Below are 22,327 nucleotides of genomic sequence, written 5' to 3'. Positions count from 1 at the left end.
TTCCATTAATCTTTTAGTCCAGGTTGGGACCTGTAGTGCTCACCACAGGCATGTGGTAATTCTTTACTTTCATTTTGTACAATAGAAGCACAGTTCTTTCACAGCCGGCTCCTGGAGTTATTGTATTCTCAAACAGCAAATTGTCAGACAGCAGATTGTCTGCTCATCATCACATTGCTCCCTGAGGGAGCTTATTGCTCACAAATTGGTGCTGAGCTTCCTACATCACAACAATGGCTCTGAATCAGTTCCAGCATTGACCAGAACTGACTTTAAAACTGTCCTGAAGCTGTGAAAAGTGAAAAATAAATGCAATTCTAATTTTATTAAAATTGCTTTGAACGACCAATAGAACAAAACCCGTGAGCAATTCAGACAGACATTAATTTAAAAATTAGTTGAATCTTTTGAAGCTTAAAGTGATATTTACCAATGTTGCTGATTTGTGTTAAGTAACTGCAATCATTCTCTGAAATGTGGATCACTGACCCTGTAACCATTTCACTGGATTTTTCTCCCTGGTTATTTGAGGCTGTGCAGTAATATTGATGATGTTGCTGTTTGAAGGATTGACAATGTAGACCCAGTTTATTGGTGTCAGAGATCTTTGAATCTTCGGACGGAGTCTTTTCATACCATGTGTACTGAATGGGAAGTGATCCCTGGACAGACTCACAGGAGAGGGACACTGAGCCCCCAGAACATGAGGCATTTGGTGGTGATAGAAATTTAAGTTCAGGAACAGACACGGGTTCTGTGGGAAAAAGACAACCATGAACGGATTTTCACAGAACTTCATTGCAGTGTTAATGTAAGCCTACTTGAGACACAAATTTTAAAAAGCTTTAACTTTAAACTTTAAAACTTTAAACTTTAGAATGACCAAAAAATTAATTAGTTTCATAGTACCAATAATTCTACACCTCATCCAGGGTGTGAGGAGGAAGGGGAAGTTTTAGAGAGAGAGAGAGAGAGAGATGGCAGTGGGAGCTTGGCCGAATGCAGGTAGTATCCGTTGATTGCTGTCATGGACAGCAGATATTTATGATTGCAGATTAGTGAGTGACAAGCATTGGAGTGTGACCTGAGATAGACTGTGGATGTTTGCTGAGATAACGTAGACTTAAAATATCTGTCTAAAAATCTAACCTTGACCTGAATTCTCTGATATCGAGTGATCCACCCCTGCTGCCAGTTGGGATAGGGAATTTGGCGCTCAGCCAAATCTCCATTCACAGCAGCGGGACTGGATGATTCCAGCTGCGGACAGGTTCGGTGAAATTCAGCCATTATTTGTATTTGTATTTAACATTTAACAGTAAGTACCATTTAACATTTAAGTGTGAGTACTGTTTAAAGTCTCGGGCAGGGATTTATGGCCCCCAATGAGCGAGACAGGAAAATCCCGCCCAAGGTCAACAGACATTTCCGTTGTCTGCCCCAACCCGTTCCGATACCATGACAGGCGAGGCAGTAAAATTCCGACGTAAATATCATCCAAAGGGCATGAGCTGGGAGATAGAAGCTATCCACTGGCAGCAACTGGAATAGTTAATTGGGGAAACTGGCTTGAACTGGTCTTTTTGAACCGAGTCCCTTTGTTTTTGAACATATAAATTCAGACATTCTCAGTGCAACCAGCACTGGAGTCTGACTTCAACCGAGTGTGGAGGTTTAATGAGCTGAAGGAATTTACTACAGGGGAAGAAGTGAGCTGTTGGTGAGTATCTGGTGAGTATCCGGGAAGTGGTCAAGGTCTATTGTCCAGGCATCGGGAGCAAGGGTGGGGTCCTTGCCAACTTGTTAACCAGGAGAGCGGGTTCCAAGGTGCAATAAATCTGACCCCATCTCTCTGGAACATTACTCTGGGCCTCTGAATTACAATTCCTCCAACATAATCATTGTGCTAACTGCCCTCTAGCTGCCAGACTCTGCACTGCTGCGGAGCCTCGGGATATCGGAGCTGTCAATGTCTCCTCCCAGATAAAGCACCGATCAGACATTTCAGTCGAGAGTAATAAAGATAATCACTGAGAACAATGTACCGTCAGATATTTGTAGCTTTACAGGAAACATTGAAAGGAGGCCGGGCTGATCAATACCACAGCTGTACCATCCTGCATCTCCTGAGCGAAGATCCTCCATAGTAACAACAAATAATCCTTGTGTCTTGTTATCTGTGATCGACATTCTCCCTCGCCGTCCATCTGGATCATCTGATTTTACCAAAACAGAGCACTGACGACTCCAAGATTTCACATGTGACTGGGACAATTTGTCATAGTGACAATCTATGGTGATCGATCTTCCCAAAATTCCTGTTATTTTATTTTTTGCCCACAATGCACTTGGAGCTGAAAAGACAACAGGTCAAAAATTGAACTGAAAATAATTGCTTCATACAAACAGATATGTTTCAATAGGAATTACAACTGTATTCAGAGAAATCTCTCCAATACATCTTCCAATGCAATTGGATACTTCCTTGTTTGAGATCGTTGGTATCATTGAATATGTGCTCCCCGTGGATTGATAATTAGCAAACCATATTGAGATTGTATACCATGCCCTTTATAAAGCAAGACCCTGAGAGGGTCCATTAATCTTTTAGTCCTGGTTGGGACCTGTTCTGGTCACAACAGGCGTGTGGTTATTGTTTATTTTCATATTGTACAACAAAAGCACGGTTCCTTCACAGCCGGCTCCTGCAGTTATTATATTCTCAAACAACAATTGTCAGACAGCAGATTGTCTGCTCATCATCACATTGCTCTTTGAAGGAGCTTCTTGCTCACAAATTGGTGCTGAGCTTCCTACATCACAACAATGGCTCTGAATCAGTTCCAGCATTGACCAGAACTGACTTTAAAACTGTCCTGAAGTTGAGAAAAGTAAAAAATAAATGCAATTCTATTTTTATTACAATTTCTTTGAATGACCAATAGAACTAAACCCGTGAGCAATTCAGACAGACATTAATTTAAAAATTAATTGAATTTTCTGAAGCTTAAAGTGATATTTACCAATGTTGCTGATTTGTGTCACATAACTGCAATCATTCTCTGATCTGTTGATCACTGACACTGGAACCATTTCACTGGATTTTTCTCCCTGGTGATTTGAGGCTGTGCAGTAATATTGATGATGTTGCTGTGTGAAGGATTGACAATGTAGATCCAGTTTATTGGTGTCAGAGACCTTTGAATCTTCAGACGGGGTCTTTTCATACCATATGTACTGAATGGGAAATGATCCCTGGACAGACTCACAGGAGACGGACACTGAGCCCCCAGAACATGAGGCATTTGGTGGTGATAGAAATTTAAGCTCGGGAGCAGACACGGGTTCTGTGGGAAAAGACAATCATGAACGGATTTTCAGAGAAACTTCATTGCAGGGTTAATGTAAGCCTACTTGTGACAATGATTGAATAAATGTTTAACTTTAAACTTCAAAACTTTGAACTTTAGAATGACCAAAAAATTAAATAGTTTCATGTTACCAATATTTCTACAACTCATCCAGGGTGTGAGGAGGAAGGGAAAGTGTTGGAGAGAGAGAGAGATGGCAGTGGGAGCTTGGCCGAATGCAGGTAGTATCTATTGATTGCTGTCATGGACAGTTGGTGACAAGCATTGGAGTGTGACCTGAGATAGACTGTGGATGTTTGCTGAGCTAACGGCGACTTAAATATCTTTCCAAAAATCTAATCTCGACCTGAATTCTCCGATATCGAGCGATCCGCCCCTGCTGCCAGTTGGAAGAGGGAAATTGGCGCTCGGCCAAATCTCCATTCACAGCAGCGGGACTGGATGATTCCAGCTGTGGAGTTTGGTGAATTCCAGCCATTGTTTGTATTTGTATTTAAAATTTAACAGTAAGTACCATTTAACATTTAAGTGTCAGTACTGTTTCAAGTTGAGGGTGGGGTTTTATGGACTCGAATGAGCGAGACCAAAATACCCCGCCCAAGGTCAACACCCTTGAGTCTGCCCCACACCAGTCCCGATACAGTGGCGGGTGAGGCAGTAAAATTCCGATGGAAGTATCATCCAAAGGGCATGAGCTGGGAGATAGAAGCTATCCGCTGGCAGCAACTGGAATAGTTAATTCGGGAAACTGGCTTGAACTGGTCTTTTTGTACTGAGTCTATTTGTTTTTGAACATATCAATTCAGACATTCTCAATGCAATCAGCACTGGAGTCTGCCTTCAACCGATTGTGGAGGTTTAATGAGCTGAAGGAATTTACAACAGGGGAAGAAGTGAGCTGTTGGTGAGTATCTGGTGAGTATCCGGGAAGCGGTCAAGGTCTATTGTCCAGGCATCGGGAGCAAGGGTGGGGTCCATACAAATTTCTTAGCCAGGAGAGCAGGTTCCAAGGTACAATAAATCTGATCCCATCTCTCTGGATCATTACTCTGGGCCTCTGAATTACAATTCCTCCAACATGATCATTGTTCTAACTGCCCTCTAGCTGCCAGACTCTGCACTGCTGCGGAGCCTCGGGATAACGGAGCTGTCAATGTCTCCTCCCAGATAAAGCACCGATCAGACATTTCAGTCGAGAGGAATAAAGATAATCACTGAGAACAATGTACCGTCAGATATTTGTAGCTTTACAGGAAATATAGAAAGGAGGCCGGGCTTATCAATACCACAGCTGTACCATCCTGCATCTCCTGAGTGAAGATCCTCCATAGTAACAACAAATAATCCTTGTGTCTTGTGATCTGTGATCGATATTCTCCCTCGCCGTCCATCTGGATCGTCTGATTTTACCAAAACAGAGCACTGACGACTCCAAGATTTCACATGTGACTGGGACAATTTGTCATAGTGACAATCTATAGTGATCGATCTTCCCAAAACCCCTGTTACATTATTTTTTGCCCACAATGCACTTGAAGCTGAAAAGACAAGAGGTCAAAAATTGAACTGAAAATAATTGCTTCATACAAACAGATTTATTTCAAGAGGAATTACTACTGTATTCAGAGAAATCTCTCCAGTACATCTTCTATTGCAATTGGATACTTCCTTGTTTGAGATCGTTGGTATCATTGAATATGTGCTCCCCGCGGATTGATAATTGGACAACCACATTGAGATTGTATACCATGCCCTTTATAAAGCAAGACCTTGAGAGGGTCCATTGATCTTTTAGTCCTTGTTGGGACCTGTTGTGGTCACCAGGGGTGTGTGGTAATTCTTTATTTTCATTTTGTACAATAGAAGCACGGTTCCTTCACATCCGACTCCTGGAGTTATTATATTCTCAAACAGCAATTGTCAGACAGCAGATTGTCTGCTCATGATCACATTGCTCCTTGAGGGAGCTTATTGCTCACAAATTGGTGCTGAGCTTCCTACATCACAGCAATGGCTCTGAATCAGTTCCAGCATTGACCAGAACGGACTTTAAAACTGTCCTGAATATGTGAGAAGCGAAAAAAAATGGAATTCTATTTTTATTAAAATTGTTTTGAACGACCAATAGAACTAAACCCGTGAGCAATTCAGACAGACATTAATTTAAAAAATAGTTGAATTGTTTGAAGCTTAAAGTGATAGTTACCAATGTTGCTGATTTGTGTCACATAACTGCAATCATTCTCTGAAATGTGGATCACTGACACTGTAACCATTTCACTGGATTTTTCTCCCTGGTGATTTGAGGCTGTGCAGTAATATTGATGATGTTGCTGTGTGAAGGATTGACAATGTAGATCCAGTTTATTGGTGTCAGAGATCTTTGAGTCTTCAGACGGGGTCTTTTCATACCATGTGTACTGAATGGGAAGCGATCCCTGGACAGACTCACAGGAGACGGACATTGAGCCCCCAGAACATGAGGCATTTGGTGGTGATAGAAATTTAAGTTCAGGAACAGACACGGGTTCTGTGTGAAAAAGACAATCATTGACGGCTTTTCACAGGAACTTCATTGCAGTGTTAATGTAAGCCTACTTGTGACTCTAATTTAAAAAACCTTCAAATTTAAACGTTAAAACTTTAAATTTAGAATGACCAAAGAATTCAATAGTTTTATGTTACCAATAGTTCTACACCTCATCCAGGGTGTGAGGAGGAAGAGAAAGTGTTAGAGAGAGAGAGAGATGGCAGTGGGAGCTTGGCCGAATGCAGGTAGTATCTATTGCTTGCTGTCACGGACAGCAGATATTCATGATAGCAGATTAGTTAGTAACAAGCATTGGAGTGCGACCTGCGATAGACTGTGGATGTTTGCTGAGATAATGGAGACTTAAATATCTTTTGAATAAATCTAATCTTGACCTGAAATCTCTGATATCGAGAGATCCGCCCCTGCTGCCAGTTGGAATAGGGAATTTGGCGCTCAGCCAAATCTCCATTCACAGCAGCGGGACTGGATAATTCCAGCTGAGGACGCGTTTGGTGTTTTCCAGCCATTGTTTGTATTTGTATTTAACATTTAACAGTGAGTACCATTTCACATTTAAAAATATTTAACAACTTTAAACTTCAGAATGACCAAAAAATTAAATACTTTAATATTATTACCCATATTTCTATAACTTATCCATGGTGTGAGGAGGAAGGGAGAATGTTAGAGAGAGAGAGAGAGATGGCAGTGGGAGCTTGGCCAAATGCAGGTAGTATCTGTTGCTTGCTGTAACGGACAGTAGACATTCATAGAAACCCTACAATGCAGAAGGAGGCCATTCGGCCCATCGAGTCTGTACCAACCACAATCCCACCCAGGCCCTACCCCCACATATTTACCTGCTAATCCCTCTAACCTACGCATCTCAGGACTCTAAGGGGCAAGTTGTAACCTGGCCAATCAACCTCACCCGCACATCTTTGGACTCATGATAGCAGATTAGTTAGTAACAAGCATTGGAGTGCGACCTGCGATAGACTGTGGATGTTTGCTGAGATAATGGAGACTTAAATATCTTTCTAGAAAATCTAATCTTGACCTGTAATCTCCGATATCGAGTGATCCGCCCCTGCTGCCAGTTGGAATAGGGAAATTGGCGCTCAGCCAAATCTCCATTCGCAGCAGCGAGACTGGATAATTCCAGCTGAGGACGCGTTTGGTGTTTTCCAGCCATTGTTTGTATTTGTATTTAACATTTAACAGTGAGTACCATTTCACATTTAAAAATATTTAACAACTTTAAACTTCAGAATGACCAAAAAATTAAATACTTTCATATTATTACCCATATTTCTATAACTCATCCAGGGTGTGAGGAGGAAGGGAGAGTGTTCGAGAGAGTGAGATGGCAGTGGGAGCTTGGCCGATTGTGGGTGGTATCTATAGATTGCTGTCTGGGAGAACAGATATTCATGATAGCAGATTAGTTAGTGACAAGCATTGCAGTGTGACCTGCGATAGACTATGGATATTTCCTGAGATGACAAAGGCTTAAATATCTTGCAAAAAATCTGATATTGGCCAGAATTCTCTGATATCAAATAACCTGCCCCCACTGCCAGTGAGAACTGAGAATTTGGAGCTGAGCCAAATCTCCATTCACAGCAGCGGGACCGGAGAATCTGGTCCATGGATGAGGTTGGGAAAATCCGGCCATTGTTTGTACTTGTATTGTTATGGAGCAGAGGTGGATCCCCCCACCCGCTGAGAACTAACACCTAACCACTCAAAGAGGAGTACCTCACCTCACAATCTGTAAAAGTGATTGTGAAGTGTTACGCTCTGCTCTTTCGCAACTCTCAGTGGTTAAATCAAAATAACTCTGAGACACCGAATCCAAAGTCACAGGGTAACAATTTATGTGGCTAACACACAATGAACAAGTTAACTAAACTGTTAACAAACCAAATAAAACATGATTCGAATGGAATGCTCTTCAGATAAATACAATTCCCACTCATTAACAAACTAAAATTTGGTCACTCTCACAATTATAACCAGGTTTGGTGTCTTCAGGAATATTCTGGGCCTATTCAGTTGATTCTTCTGTCTGGAACTCCTGTCCGCTTTGGTATCTTCCCTATTGAGATGGTGCTTTCTCTTAAGCCATCAATGAGGCGATGAGAGCCAGCAGTTCTCTCTCTCTCTCTCTCTTCAGAGCTGAGAGCTGAACTAAGAGCTTTAATTCTGGCAGTTGGCAGTTGCTCTCTGCTTTTGTCAAACTGCCCCCTTCCTTTTATACCTGTGATGGCATATCAATATCCCCACAATAGGATTGGTCCTAGGTTGCCAAAACCATTGGATTTAAATTTAATAGGTTCTTGGTACCTAAGTGCCGAATTCAAATTGATTGGAGGAATTCAAATAATTCAAATGCCTGACACCCTGTTGCCTTGGTAACACTGCTCCTTGGCCTTCTGATACAAATGTTTCATTTTGGGCACTCTATGTGTACTTGCATTTTTTATTAACTCTCTAAGCACAGTAAAAGTACTACTTTTTGAAAGGACCATGCAATGACTTTCCCTCACATTTTCCAATCTTGCAAACAACAATCTACAATTACTCTACTCAATTTAGCAATAGTATTTAACATTTAACAATAAGTACCATTTAACATTTAAGTGTGAGTACTGTTTCAAGTTTAGGATGGGATTTTACTGCTTCGGTCGAGCGAGACCAGAAACTCTCGCCCGACGTCAACCGATGTTTGCATGGTTCATCACCCGCATGCTACAATTTCCATGGCGAGCGGAATGGGAAAATTCCCCCCCTAAGTCTCATCTAAAGGGCGGAAGCTGGGAGATAGAAGCTATCCGCTGGCAGCCACTGGAACAGTTAATTGGGGAAACTGGCTTGAAATGGTCTTTTTGTACCCAATCCCTTTGTTTTTGAAAATATAAATTCAGACATTCTCAGTGCAACCAGCACTGGAGTCTGCCTTCAACCGAGTGTGGAGGTTTAATGAGCTGAAGGAATTTACAACAGGGGAAGAAGTGAGCTGATGGTGAGTATCTGGTGAGTATCCGGGAAGTGGTCAAGGTCTATTGTCCAGGCATCGGGAGCAAGGGTGGGGTCCATACAAATTTCTTAGCCAGGAGAGCAGTGTCCAAGGTACAATAAATCTGACCCCATCTCTCTGGATCATTACTCTGGGCCTCTGAATTACAATTCCTCCAACATAATCATTGTTCTAACTGCCCTCTAGCTGCCAGACTCTGCACTGCTGCGGAGCCTTGGGATATCGGAGCTGTCAATGTCTCCTCCCAGATAAAGCACCGATCAGACATTTCAGTCAAGAGGAATAAAGATAATCACTGAGAACAATGTACCGTCAGATATTTGTAGCTTTACAGGAAATATTGAAAGGAGGCCGGGCTTATCAATTCCACAGCTGTACCATCCTGCATCTTCTGAGTGAAGATCCTCCATAGTAACAACAAAAAATCCTTGTGTCTTGTTATCTGTGATCGACATTCTCCCTCGCCGTCCATCTGGATCGTCTGATTTTACCAAAACAGAGCACTGACGACTCCAATATTTCACATGTGACTGAGACAATTTGTCATAGTGACAATCTATAGTGATCGATCTTCCCAAAACTCCTGTTACATTATTTTTTGCCCACAATGCACTCGGAGCTGAAAAGACAACAGGTCAAAAATTGAACTGAAAATAATTGCTTCATACCAACAGATATATTTCAATTGGAATTACCACTGTGTTCAGAGAAATCTCTCCAATACATCTTCTAATGCAATTGGATACTTCCTTGTTTGAGACCGTTGGTATCATAGAATATGTGCTCCCTGCAGATTGATAATTAAGCAACCATATTGAGATTGTATAGCATGCGCTTTATAAAGCAAGACCTTGAGAGGGTCCATTAATCTTTTAGTCCTGGTTGGGACCTGTTGTGGTTACCACAGGTGTGTGGTGATTCTTTATTTTCATTTTGTACAATAGAAGCGCGGTTCCTTCCCAGCCGGCTCCTGGAATTATTATATTCTCAAACAGCAATTGTCAGACAGCAGATTGTCTGCTCATGATCACATTGCTCTTTGAGGGAGCTTATTGCTCTCAAATTGGTACTGAGCTTCCTACATCACAACAATGGCTCTGATTCAGTTCCAGCATTGACCAGAACTGACTTTAAAACTGTCCTGAAGATGTGAAAAGCAAAAAAAAATGCAATTCTATTATTATTAAAATTGTTTTGAACGACCAATAGAACTAAACCCGTGAGCAATTCAGACAGACATTAATTTAAAAATTAGTTGACATTTTTGAAACTTAAAGTGATAGTTACCAATGTTGCTGATTTGTGTCACATAACTGCAATCATTCTCTGAAATGTGGATCACTGACACTGTAACCATTTCACTGGATTTTTCTCCCTGGTTATTTGAGGCTGTGCAGTAATATTGATGATGTTGCTGTGTGAAGGATTGACAATGTAGATCCAGTTTATTGGTGTCAGAGATCTTTGAATCTTCAGATGTGGTATTTTCGTACCATGTGTACTGAATGGGAAGTGATCCCTGGACAGACTCACAGGAGACGGACACTGAGCCCCCAGAACATGTGGCATTTGGTGGTGATAAAAATCTAAGTTCAGGAACAGACAAGGGTTCTGTGGGAAAAAGACAATCATTGACGGATTTTCACCGGAACTTCATTGCAGTGTTAATCTAAGCCTACTTGTGACTCTAATTAAAAAAACCTTCAAATTTAAACGTTAAAACTTTAAATTTAGAATGACCAAAGAATTAAATAGTTTCATATTACCAATATTTCTACACCTCATCAAGGGTGTGAGGAGGAAGGCAAAGTGTTAGAGAGAGAGAGAGAGATGGCAGTGGGAGCTTGGCCGAATGCAGGTAGTATCTGTTGCTTGCTGTCACGGACAGTACACATTCATGATAGCAGATTAGTTAGTAACAAGCATTGGAGTGCGACCTGCGATAGACTGTGGATGTTTGCTGAGATAATGAAGACTTATATATCTTTCTAAAAAATCTAATCTTGACCTGTAATCTCCGATATCGAGTGATCCGCCCCTGCTGCCAGTTGGAATAGGGAATTTGGCGCTCAGCCAAATCTCCATTCGCAGCAGCGGGCTGGATAATTCCAGCTGAGGACGTGTTTGGTGTTTTCCAGCCATTGTTTGTATTTGTATTTAACATTTAACAGTGAGTACCATTTCACATTTAAAAATATTTAACAACTTTAAACTTCAGAATGACCAAAAAATTAAATACTTTCATATTATTACCCATATTTCTATAACTCATCCAGGGTGTGAGGAGGAAGGGAGAGTGTTCGAGAGAGTGAGATGGCAGTGGGAGCTTGGCCGATTGTGGGTGGTATCTATAGATTGCTGTCTGGGAGAACAGATATTCATGATAGCAGATTAGTTAGTGACAAGCATTGCAGTGTGACCTGCGATAGACTGTGGATATTTCCTGAGATGACAAAGGCTTAAATATCTTGCAAAAAATCTAATATTGGCCAGAATTCTCTGATATCAAATAACCTGCCCCCACTGCCAGTGAGAACTGAGAATTTGGAGCTGAGCCAAATCTCCATTCACAGCAGCGGGACCGGAGAATCTGGTCCATGGATGAGGTTGGGAAATTCCGGCCATTGTTTGTACTTGTATTGTTATGAAGCAGAGGTGGATCCCCCCACCCGCTGAGAACTAACACCTAACCACTCAAAGACGAGTACCTCACCTCACAATCTGTAAAAGTGATTGTGAAGTGTTACGCTCTGCTCTTTCGCAACTCTCAGTGGTTAAATCAAAATAACTCTGAGACACTGTCTCCAAAATCACAGGGTAACAATTTATGTGGCTAACTAACAATGAACAAGTTGACTAAACTGTTAACAAACCAAATAAAACATGATTCGAATGGAATGCTCTTCAGATAAATACAATTCCCACTCATTAACAAACTAAGATTTGCTCACTCTCACAATTCTAACCAGGTTTGGTGTCTTCAGAAATATTCTGGGCCTTTTCAGTTGATTCTTCTGTCTGGAACTTCTGTCCGCTTTGGTATCTTCCCTATTGAGATGGTGCTTTCTCTTAAGCCATCAATGAGGCGATGAGAGCCAGCAGTTCTCTCTCTCTCTTCAGAGCTGAGAGCTGAACTAAGAGCTTTAATTCTGGCAGTTGGCAGTTGCTCTCTGCTTTTGTCAAACTGCCCCCTTCCTTTTATACGTGTGATGGCATATCAATATCCTCACAATAGGATTGGTCCTAGGTGGCCAAAACCATTGGATTTAAATTTAACAGGTTCTTGGGACCTAAGTGCATAATTCAAATTGATTGGAGGAACTCAAATAATTCAAATGCCTGACACCCTGTTGCCTTGGTAACACTGCTCCTTGGCCTTCTGATACAAATGTTTCATTTTGGGCACTCTATGTGTACTTGCATTTTTTATTAACTCTCTAAGCACAGTAAAAGCACCACTTTTTGAAAGGACCATGCAATGACTTTCCCTCACATTTTCCAATCTTGCAAACAACAATCTACAATTACTCTACTCAATTTAGCAATAGTATTTAACATTTAACAGTAAGTACCATTTAACATTTAAGTGTGAGTACTTTTTCAAGATTAGGATGGGATTTTACTGCTTCGGTCGAGCGAGACCAGAAACTCTCGCCCGACGTCAACCGATGTTTGCATGGTTCAGCACCTGCATGCTACGATTTCCATGGCGAGCGGAATGGGAAAATTCCCCCCCTAAGTCTCATCTAAAGGGCATAAGCTGGGAGATAGAAGCTATCCGCTGGCAGCCACTGAAATAATTAATTGGGGAAACTGGTTGAAATGGTCTTTTTGTACCCAATCCCTTTGTTTTGAAAATATAAATTCAGGCATTCGCAGTGCAACCAGCACTGGAGTCTGCCTTCAACCGAGTGTGGAGGTTTAATGAGCTGAAGGAATTTACGACAGGGGAAGAAGTGAGCTGTTGGTGAGTATCTGGTGAGTATCCGGGAAGTGGCCAAGGTCTATTGTCCAGGCATCGGGAGCAAGGTTGGGGTCCATACAAATTTCTTAGCCAGGAGAGCAGTGTCCATGGTGCTATAAATCTGATCCCATCTCTCTGGATCATTACTCTAGGCCTCTGAATTACAATTCCTCCAATATAACCATTGTTCTAACTGCCCTCTAGCTGCCAGACTCTGCACTGCTGCGGCGCCTCGGGATATCGGAGCTGTCAATGTCTCCTCCCAGATAAAGCACCGATCAGACATTTCAGTCGAGAGGAATAAAGATAATCACTGAGAACAATGTACCATCAGATATTTGTAGCTTTACAGGAAATATTGAAAGGAGGCCGGGCTTATCAATACCACAGCTGTACCATCCTGCATCTTCTGAGTGAAGATCCTCCATAGTAACAACAAAAAATCCTTGTGTCTTGTTATCTGTGATCGACATTCTCCCTCGCCGTCCATCTGGATCGTCTGATTTTACCAAAACAGAGCACTGACGACTCCAAGATTTCACATGTGACTGAGACAAATTGTCATAGTGACAATCTATAGTGATCGATCTTCCCAAAACTCCTGTTACATTATTTTTTGCCCACAATGCACTCGGAGCTGAAAAGACAATAGGTCAAAAATTGAACTGAAAATAATTGCTTCATACAAACAGATATATTTCAATAGGATTTACCACTGTGTTCAGAGAAATCTCTCCAATACATCTTCTAATGCAATTGGATACTTCCTTGTTTGAGATCGTTGGTATCATTGAATATGTGCTCCCTGCAGATTGATAATTAGACAACCATATTGAGATTGTATACCATGCCCTTTATAAAGCAAGACCTTGAGAGGGTCCATTAATCTTTTAGTCCTGGTTGGGACCTGTTGTGGTCACCCACAGGTGTGTGGTGATTTTTTATTTTCATTTTGTACAATAGAAGCGCGGTTCCTTCCCAGCCGGCTCCTGGAATTATTATATTCTCAAACAGCAATTGTCAGACAGCAGATTGTCTGCAAATGATCGCATTGCTCCTTGAGGGAGCTTATTGCTCTCAAATTGGTGCTGAGCTTCCTACATCACAACAATGGCTCTGATTCAGTTCCAGCATTGACCAGAACTGACTTTAAAACTGCCCTGAAGATGTGAAAAGCGAAAAAAAATGCAATTCTATTATTATTAAAATTGCTTTGAACGACCAATAGAACTAAACCCGTGAGCAATTCAGACAGACATTAATTTAAAAATTAGTTGAGGTTTTTGAAACTTAAAGTGATATTTACCAATGTTGCTGATTTGTGTTAAATAACTGCAGTCATTCTCTGAAATGTGGATCACTGACACTGTAACCATTTCACTGGATTTTCCTCCCTGGTTATTTGAGGCTGTGCAGTAATATTGATGATGTTGCTGTTTGAAGGATTGACAATGTAGATCCAGTTTATTGGTGTCAGAGGTCTTTGAATCTTCAGATGTGGTATTTTCGTACCATGTGTACTGAATGGGAAGTGATCCCTGGACAGACTCACAGGAGACGGACACTGAGCCCCCAAAACATGTGGCATTTGGTGGTGATAAAAATCTAAGTTCAGGAACAGACAAGGGTTCTGTGGGAAAAAGACAATCATTGACGGATTTTCACCGGAACTTCATTGCAGTGTTAATCTAAGCCTACTTGTGACTCTAATTAAAAAAACCTTCAAATTTAAACGTTAAAACTTTAAATTTAGGATGACCAAAGAGTTAAATAGTTTCATATTACCAATATTTCTACACCTCAACAAGGGTGTGAGGAGGAAGGCAAAGTGTTAGAGAGAGAGAGAGAGATGGCAGTGGGAGCTTGGCCGAATGCAGGTAGTATCTATTGATTGCTGTCACGGACAGTACACATTCATGATAGCAGATTAGTTAGTCACAAGCAGTGGAGTGCGACCTGCGATAGACTGTGGATGTTTGCTGAGATAATGGAGACTTACATATCTTTCTAAAATATCTAATCTTGACCTGTAATCTCCGATATCGAGTGATCCGCCCCTGCTGCCAGTTGGAATAGGGAATTTGGCGCTCAGCCAAATCTCCATTCGCAGCAGCGGGACTGGATAATTCCAGCTGAGGACGCGTTTGGTGTTTTCCAGCCATTGTTTGTATTTGTATTTAACATTTAACAGTGAGTACCATTTCACATTTAAAAATATTTAACAACTTTAACCTTCAGAATGACCAAAAAATTAAATACTTTCATATTATTAACCATATTTCTATAACTCATCCAGGGTGTGAGGAGGAAGGGAGAGTGTTCGAGAGAGTGAGATGGCAGTGGGAGCTTGGCCGATTGTGGGTGGTATCTATAGATTGCTGTCTAGGAGAACAGATATTCATGATAGCAGATTAGTTAGTGACAAGCATTGGAGTGTGACCTGCGATAGACTGTGGATATTTCCTGAGATGACAAAGGCTTAAATATCTTGCAAAAAATTTAATATTGGCCAGAATTCTCTGATATCAAATAACCTGCCCCCACTGCCAGTGAGAACTGAGAATTTGGAGCTGAGCCAAATCTCCATTCACAGCAGCGGGACCGGAGAATCTGGTCAACGGATGAGGTTGGGAAATTCCGGCCATTGTTTGTACTTGTATTGTTATGAAGCAGAGGTGGATCCCCCCACCCGCTGAGAAATAACACCTAACCACTCAAAGAGGAGTACCTCACCTCACAATCTGTAAAAGTGATTGTGAAGTGTTACGCTCTGCTCTTTCGCAACTCTCAGTGGTTAAATCAAAATAACTCCGAGACACCGTCTCCAAAGTCACAAGTAACAATTTATGTGGCTAACACACAATGAACAAGTGAACTAAACTGTTAACAAACCAAATGAAACATGATTCGAATGGAATGCTCTTCAGATAAATACAATTCCCACTCATTAACAAACTAAAATTTGGTCACTCTCACAATTATAACCAGGTTTGGTGTCTTCAGGAATATTCTGGGCCTATTCAGTTGATTCTTCTGTCTGGAACTCCTGTCCGCTTTGGTATCTTCCCTATTGAGATGGTGCTTTCTCTTAAGCCACCAATGAGGCGATGAGAGCCAGCAGTTCTCTCTCTCTCTCTTCAGAGCTGAGAGCTGAACTAAGAGCTTTAATTCTGGCAGTTGGCAGTTGCTCTCTGCTTTTGTCAAACTGCCCCCTTCCTTTTATACCTGTGATGGCATATCAATATCCCCACAATAGGATTGGTCCTAGGTTGCCAAAACCATTGGATTTAAATTTAATAGGTTCTTGGTACCTAAGTGCCGAATTCAAATTGATTGGAGGAATTCAAATAATTCAAATGCCTGACACACTGTTGCCTTGGTAACACTGCTCCTTGGCCTTCTGATACTAATGTTTCATTTTGGGCACTCTATGTGTACTTGCATTTTTTATTAACTCTCTAAGCACAGTAAAAGCACCACTTTTTGAAAGGACCATGCAATGACTTTCCCTCACATTTTCCAATCTTGCAAACAACAATCTACAATTACTCTACTCAATTTAGCAATAGTATTTAACATTTAACAATAAGTACCATTTAACATTTAAGTGTGAGTACTGTTTCAAGTTAAGGATGGGATTTTACTGCTTCGGTCGAGCGAGACCAGAAACTCTCGCCCGACGTCAACCGATGTTTGCATGGTTCATCACCCGCATGCTACGATTTCCATGGCGAGCGGAATGGGAAAATTCCCCCCCTAAGTCTCATCTAAAGGGCGGAAGCTGGGAGATAGAAGCTATCCGCTGGCAGCCACTGGAACAGTTAATTGGGGAAACTGGCTTGAAATGGTCTTTTTGTACCCAATCCCTTTGTTTTTGCAAATATAAATTCCGACATTCTCAGTGCAACCAGCACTGGAGTCTGCCTTCAACCGAGTGTGGAGGTTTAATGAGCTGAAGGAATTTACAACAGGGGAAGAAGTGAGCTGATGGTGAGTATCTGGTGAGTATCTGGGAAGTGGTCAAGGTCTATTGTCCAGGCATCGGGAGCAAGAGTGGGGTCCATACAAATTTCTTAGCCAGGAGAGCAGTGTCCAAGGTACTATAAATCTGACCCCATCTCTCTGGATCATTACTCTGGGCCTCTGAATTACAATTCCTCCAACATAACCATTGTGCTAACTGCCCTCTAGCTGCCAGACTCTGCACTGCTGCAGAGCCTCGGGATATCGGAGCTGCCAATGTCTCCTCCCAGATAAAGCACCGATCAGACATTTCAGTCAAGAGTAATAAAGATAATCACTGAGAACAATGTACCGTCAGATATTTGTAGCTTTACAGGAAATATTGAAAGGAGGCCAGGCTTATCAATACCGCAGCTGTACCATCCTGCATCTTCTGAGTGAAGATCCTCCATAGTAACAACAAAAAATCCTTGTGTCTTGTTATCTGTGATCGACATTCTCCCTCGCCGTCCATCTGGATCGTCTGATTTTACCAAAACAGAGCACTGACGACTCCAATATTTCACATGTGACTGAGACAATTTGTCATAGTGACAATCTATAGTGATCGATCTTCCCAAAACTCCTGTTACATTATTTTTTGCCCACGATGCACTTGCAGCTGAAAAGACAACAGGTCAAAAATTGAACTGAAAATAATTGTTGAATACAAACAGATTTATTTCAACAGGAATTTTCACTGTGTTCAGAGAAATCTCCATTACATCTTCCAATGCAATTGAATACCTCCTTGTTTGAGATGTTGGGAACATTAATATCATAGGTGGAACTTTCCAGAAAAAATGCAAATTGTCAGGTTGGGACTGAAAACTGGTGATTTTCTCTCCAGAAAGACAGCCAGGTTTTCCCACCAGATCCCAAGACATTGTCCCAAAAAAATCAGGGGGCGTGGCCTGTGCTGTCACTCTGATGGGGCGGGGCCTGATTGAGCTGGCAAGGCCGTCTCCATAGAGATTTGGGCACCATTTTTAAAGTTGATGTGAACGTTCAGATAGAAACCCTCCCGCACCCCCCCCCCCCCCACCCCGACACTGCCACAGATATCAGGCCCCACCCCGTGGACATCAGAGCCCCCAGTGAACAAGGGGGCCACCTCTCACATAGAGGGTGATCCTCCCCTCAACATCCTACTACTCAAAGGTTAGGGCACTCCACCTATTCCGCAGAAGGGTCAGGGTGACCAACTCCAGCCCATCTCCACCATCACTGTGGCATTCCCACTCCCACCCCCACAGCAACAATGCCCAAGCCCCCAATTCACAGTCTCCACCCCAATGCATACACAAACTCCTCCCGCCCCTACTACCCACAGACAGGAGGTCCCACCCCATAGACATCGGGGCCCCCACTCGACACGGGGAACAGTATTCCAAAGAAGGTCCAAAGAATTCTCCCCAGTCCTGGGGAAAGCTTATCTCTCAAACAGAAATTGTCGGACAGCAGATTGTCTGCTCATGGTCACATTGCTCCTTGAGGGAGCTTATTGCTCACAGGTTGGTGCTGAGCTTCCTACATCACAACAATGGCTCTGAATCAGTTCCAGCAGTGACCAGAACTGACTTTAAAACTGACCTGAAGTTGTGAAAAGTGAAAAATAAATGCAACTCTATTTTTATTCCAATTGCTTTGAACGACCAATAGAATTAAACCCGTGAGCAATTCAGACAGAAATTAATTTTAAAATTAGTTGAGGTTTTTGAAGCTCAAAGTGATATTTACCAATGTTGCTGATTTGTGTTAAGTAACTGCAATCATTCTCTGAAATGTGGATCACTGACACTGTAACCATTTCACTGGATTTTTCTCCCTGGTTATTTGAGGCTGTGCAGTAATATTGATGATGTTGCTGTGTGAAGGATTGACAATGTAGATCCAGTTTATTGGTGTCAGAGGTCTTTGAATCTTCAGATGTGGTATTTTCGTACCATGTGTACTGAATGGGAAGTGATCCCTGGACAGACTCACAGGAGACGGACACTGAGCCCCCAGAACATGTGGCATTTGGTGGTGATAAAAATCTGAGTTCAGGAACAGACACCGGTTCTGTGGGAAAGAAACAAACATTCAGAAACTGAGTGAACATCTAAAAATCAAACATTCTGTGAATTTCAGCTCATCAACCTCTCATTCAGGTTCAGTCATGTTGCAATCTCACCAACACATCCAGCTCTCCATATCTCTCCATCCTCCAAGCAGCCTGAACTACAATGTCTACTATTATATCAGAACATCGCAGCTCTCCAGATCAGACCATGAACCAGGAGCTAAAGATTTAAATTAATTGGTGAATGGATTAGAGGAGATTTGGGAAGATTGGTTATTTCACTTGGGGGGATGTTGAGGGTCTGGAACTCACTGCCTGGAAGAATGGTAGAGGGTGGAAGAGGTGGATAGCCTGATTACATCAAACAAAATGGATTAATCTTGAGATCCTGTAACCTACAGAGCTCTGGATCAAGAACTGGATGGTGGGATTAGATTGGATTGCTTGTTCAGTCAACCCAGTGGGGCACAGTGGCACAGTGATTAGCACTGCAGCCTCACAGCGCCAGGGACCCGGATTCAATTCCAGCATTGGCTGTGTGGTCAGTGTGGAGTTTGCACATTCGCCCCGTGTCTGCGTGGTTTTCCTCTGGGTGCTTCAGTTTCCTCCCACAACCAAAGATATGCATATACCCATGGGGAGGTGATGGCCCAGTGGTGTTATCGCTCGCCTATTAATCCAGAATCTCATCTAATGTTCTGGGGACCAGGGTTCGAATCCCGCCATGGCAGCAGTTGGAATTTGATTTCAATAAAGAAAATCTGGAATTAAGAATCTACTGATCACCATGAAACCATTGTCAGTTGTTGGAAAACCCATCTGGTTCACTCATGTCCGTTAAAGAAGGAAATCTACCATCCTTTCCTGGTCTGGCCTACATGTGATGCCAGAGCCAAAGCAATGTGGTTAATTCTTGACTGTCCTCTGAAATGGCCTCGCAAACCTCTCAGGATGGGCAACAAATGCCACCCAGCCAGCGATGCCCATGTCCCCAAATGAATAAAACAAATACTGGCACCTCCCACCAGGTGCCAGGCAGTTCCAAAGTGGGTGGTGCTAGCGTGGGTGGGTGGCATTCTGGGGGGTGTGGCCTATTGGGGGCTCAATGAGTTGGGGGGTTTTCAGTGACACTGTGCACTGGGATCGGTGGGAGAGGGAGAGAGGAGGGGGATCAGGGCTGGCCATCTGGGTGGGGGGAGATCGGGGCTGGCCCGGGAGAGCTCTGGTAGGCCAGTGGTTGGATGGTTGTGGGGGGTCGGGATGGCCAGCGATCGGGAGGCTAGCGGTGAGGGGGCCAGTGTGCATGCGCCACTCTCCGCGGTGACAGATCGGTGTGTGTGCAGTGGCTCACTCAGCAATACGCTGCCGGCCTCTCCAGTGGGATTTGGAACCGCCGATCACATTTCAGACGGAATCACTCTGTCTTGGAGAATCGTTCTGGTCCGGCCCTAATTTTGTTAAATGAGCCTCTTCAGACACTGGAGTTGCAACACACCAAGGAAGCTGACCAGGAAACGTGTACTCCCTGTGTTGTGGGATTGCCCGTCAGTGAGCTGCTTGTCTCTGTTCATTCTTTTGCCTTGTGGAGCTCAGGGTCTGTGTGGAGGAGGCAGTTGCTGCTATTGGTCACTTGGGTCCTTGAAGGGGGAAAAATATACAGATGGGTACACATAAGAGCCTGGCACACTGTCACCTGGGAAAGAGACATTAAACAGGCACTGACTTTCAGTACAGAGAGACACCTGAGATTAAAACATAAAGGACAGACAGCTATTCAAAGTTGAACATGCAGGAATCAAATCCTGCTGGAAGCCAGCCGGGGCTTGAGGCACTCTTAAGGATAAAGACAATAGGGTTGGATAACGAGATTAGCTACAGGTGGGATCGGGAATAGATAACTGCAGGAAAACCAATTACTGTAAATTGCTGTATGAACAGACCGAAACTAAAACCATCGATGGTCACTGATGTAGGAAATGTATCCATTCAGAGAACAATGCGATGTTAACATGCTTATGTCTGTATCTGTCTGTATTTGTCTATAACGATGTGTTAACAATCGATCACCTACTTGATTACAATGATGTGATAATGGCTCGATGTCCGGTCCATCTATTGTGTAAAGGGTATAAAGATGGACCGCTCCTATTGTCTCATTGAGAGAAGGTTTGCTGCTTGTTAGTGCCTTATCTCCACAAAGCTTCGTTAAAATAAAACTGTATTCTTGAAACCTTCAAGCCTGACTCAGTGGTACATTTCCCACAACAATTGGCGTAGTCAGCATGGATCCTGTTACTGGTGAGATCGATTGGCCACGATCGGAGCCAGGGTACAGATCACTGAATCTGTGAGTGTCAGACAAGGTCAAGCATACAGTTTGCAAGGGGTTAAACTTAAGGGGTTAAACTTAAGGGGTATTTGTAGAAATAAGTATTGTTGTATATGATATAGTGATAAGTACTAACTGCTGATAGTGATAAGTAACTGTTGCTTGTGCTGACCGACAAGAGGACAAGGTCGTGCCTGTCTCAAAACCCTGCCTTAGACCGGTTGTTAAGAGGAGGAACCTCCCACACGAAGGCCAGGAGATTGAAGTGGGTAAAGAGATAAGTGGCAGAGGTCGGTTAACATCAAACTCTGTCGTGGTGAACAAACGCAGAGTTGCCATCTGATTGCATGAAAGTTTGGACAGTTGGGAACTGTACTGTCAATGTTGTGAAAAGCGGGACGGAAAAGGAGCTTGATCAACTCTGAACTAAACCGGACTCCGGTGGAGAAGCACATTGCCGAGGTGGTAATAGTGGAAACCATGAGTATAACTTGAAACCCTGTAATGGTAGTGAAACACAGTGCTAGAGTAGTAATAGTGGCCGGGGGTAGCGAAGTCCCTACGGTAGAGAGCACACTTCACCAGGGAGTAATCGTGGCCGGGGTTAGTGAAGTCTGCAAAATAGCAGATAATGAAGTTAAAAGGGGACCTGCAGGTTCTCTCATTGAAATTTACATGACAGACAGGAAAGAGTTAATAAAGAGAATGCAAAAGGATGGCTGGGATATATCTCAGACCTTAGAGCAGCAGAGAAAGTGGATAGATAAAGAAAAGAGAAACAAGACAAAGAAGATAGGAGTAATGTTAACACATGAGTTAGCTGGTCTAATTGAGCAAGTAGTCGCCTCTACTAAGAAGTGGAGTGAAGATAAGGAAAGGATTAGAGAATTGGAATCCCGAGTGAGGGAACTGGAAAAGCAAAACCAGGTTTTAGAAGAAAAGCAATGGAGAGGGGAAACTGTTCCTCTACCTCCTTATGAGTCCACACAGGAGAGACCAACCGCTCCTTCAGAGGAGTGG

General features: G+C 42.7%; 1 protein-coding gene across 1 annotated transcript in view; it reads right to left on the bottom strand.

Moving 5' to 3' along the window:
- Positions 1 to 13: 13 nt before the first annotated feature.
- Positions 14 to 22,327, bottom strand: part of LOC144511709 (titin-like) — a 33,939-nt gene continuing 11,625 nt past the window's right edge. Inside the window, exons 3-14 of the mRNA XM_078241934.1 lie at positions 18,654 to 18,977; positions 17,227 to 17,535; positions 14,218 to 14,541; positions 13,240 to 13,548; positions 10,235 to 10,558; positions 9,258 to 9,566; positions 5,578 to 5,901; positions 4,601 to 4,909; positions 3,024 to 3,347; positions 2,046 to 2,354; positions 431 to 754; positions 14 to 111 (exon numbers count right to left, since the gene is read on the bottom strand). Coding sequence (XP_078098060.1) covers positions 14 to 111; positions 431 to 754; positions 2,046 to 2,354; positions 3,024 to 3,347; positions 4,601 to 4,909; positions 5,578 to 5,901; positions 9,258 to 9,566; positions 10,235 to 10,558; positions 13,240 to 13,548; positions 14,218 to 14,541; positions 17,227 to 17,535; positions 18,654 to 18,977 — 3,587 coding nt within the window. The remainder of the gene's footprint in view (positions 112 to 430; positions 755 to 2,045; positions 2,355 to 3,023; positions 3,348 to 4,600; positions 4,910 to 5,577; positions 5,902 to 9,257; positions 9,567 to 10,234; positions 10,559 to 13,239; positions 13,549 to 14,217; positions 14,542 to 17,226; positions 17,536 to 18,653; positions 18,978 to 22,327) is intronic.

Source organism: Mustelus asterias, chromosome 25 (genome assembly GCF_964213995.1).
Source record: "Mustelus asterias chromosome 25, sMusAst1.hap1.1, whole genome shotgun sequence".
Lineage (NCBI taxonomy): Eukaryota > Metazoa > Chordata > Chondrichthyes > Carcharhiniformes > Triakidae > Mustelus > Mustelus asterias.
This window is presented reverse-complemented; position numbering and strand designations above follow the sequence as displayed.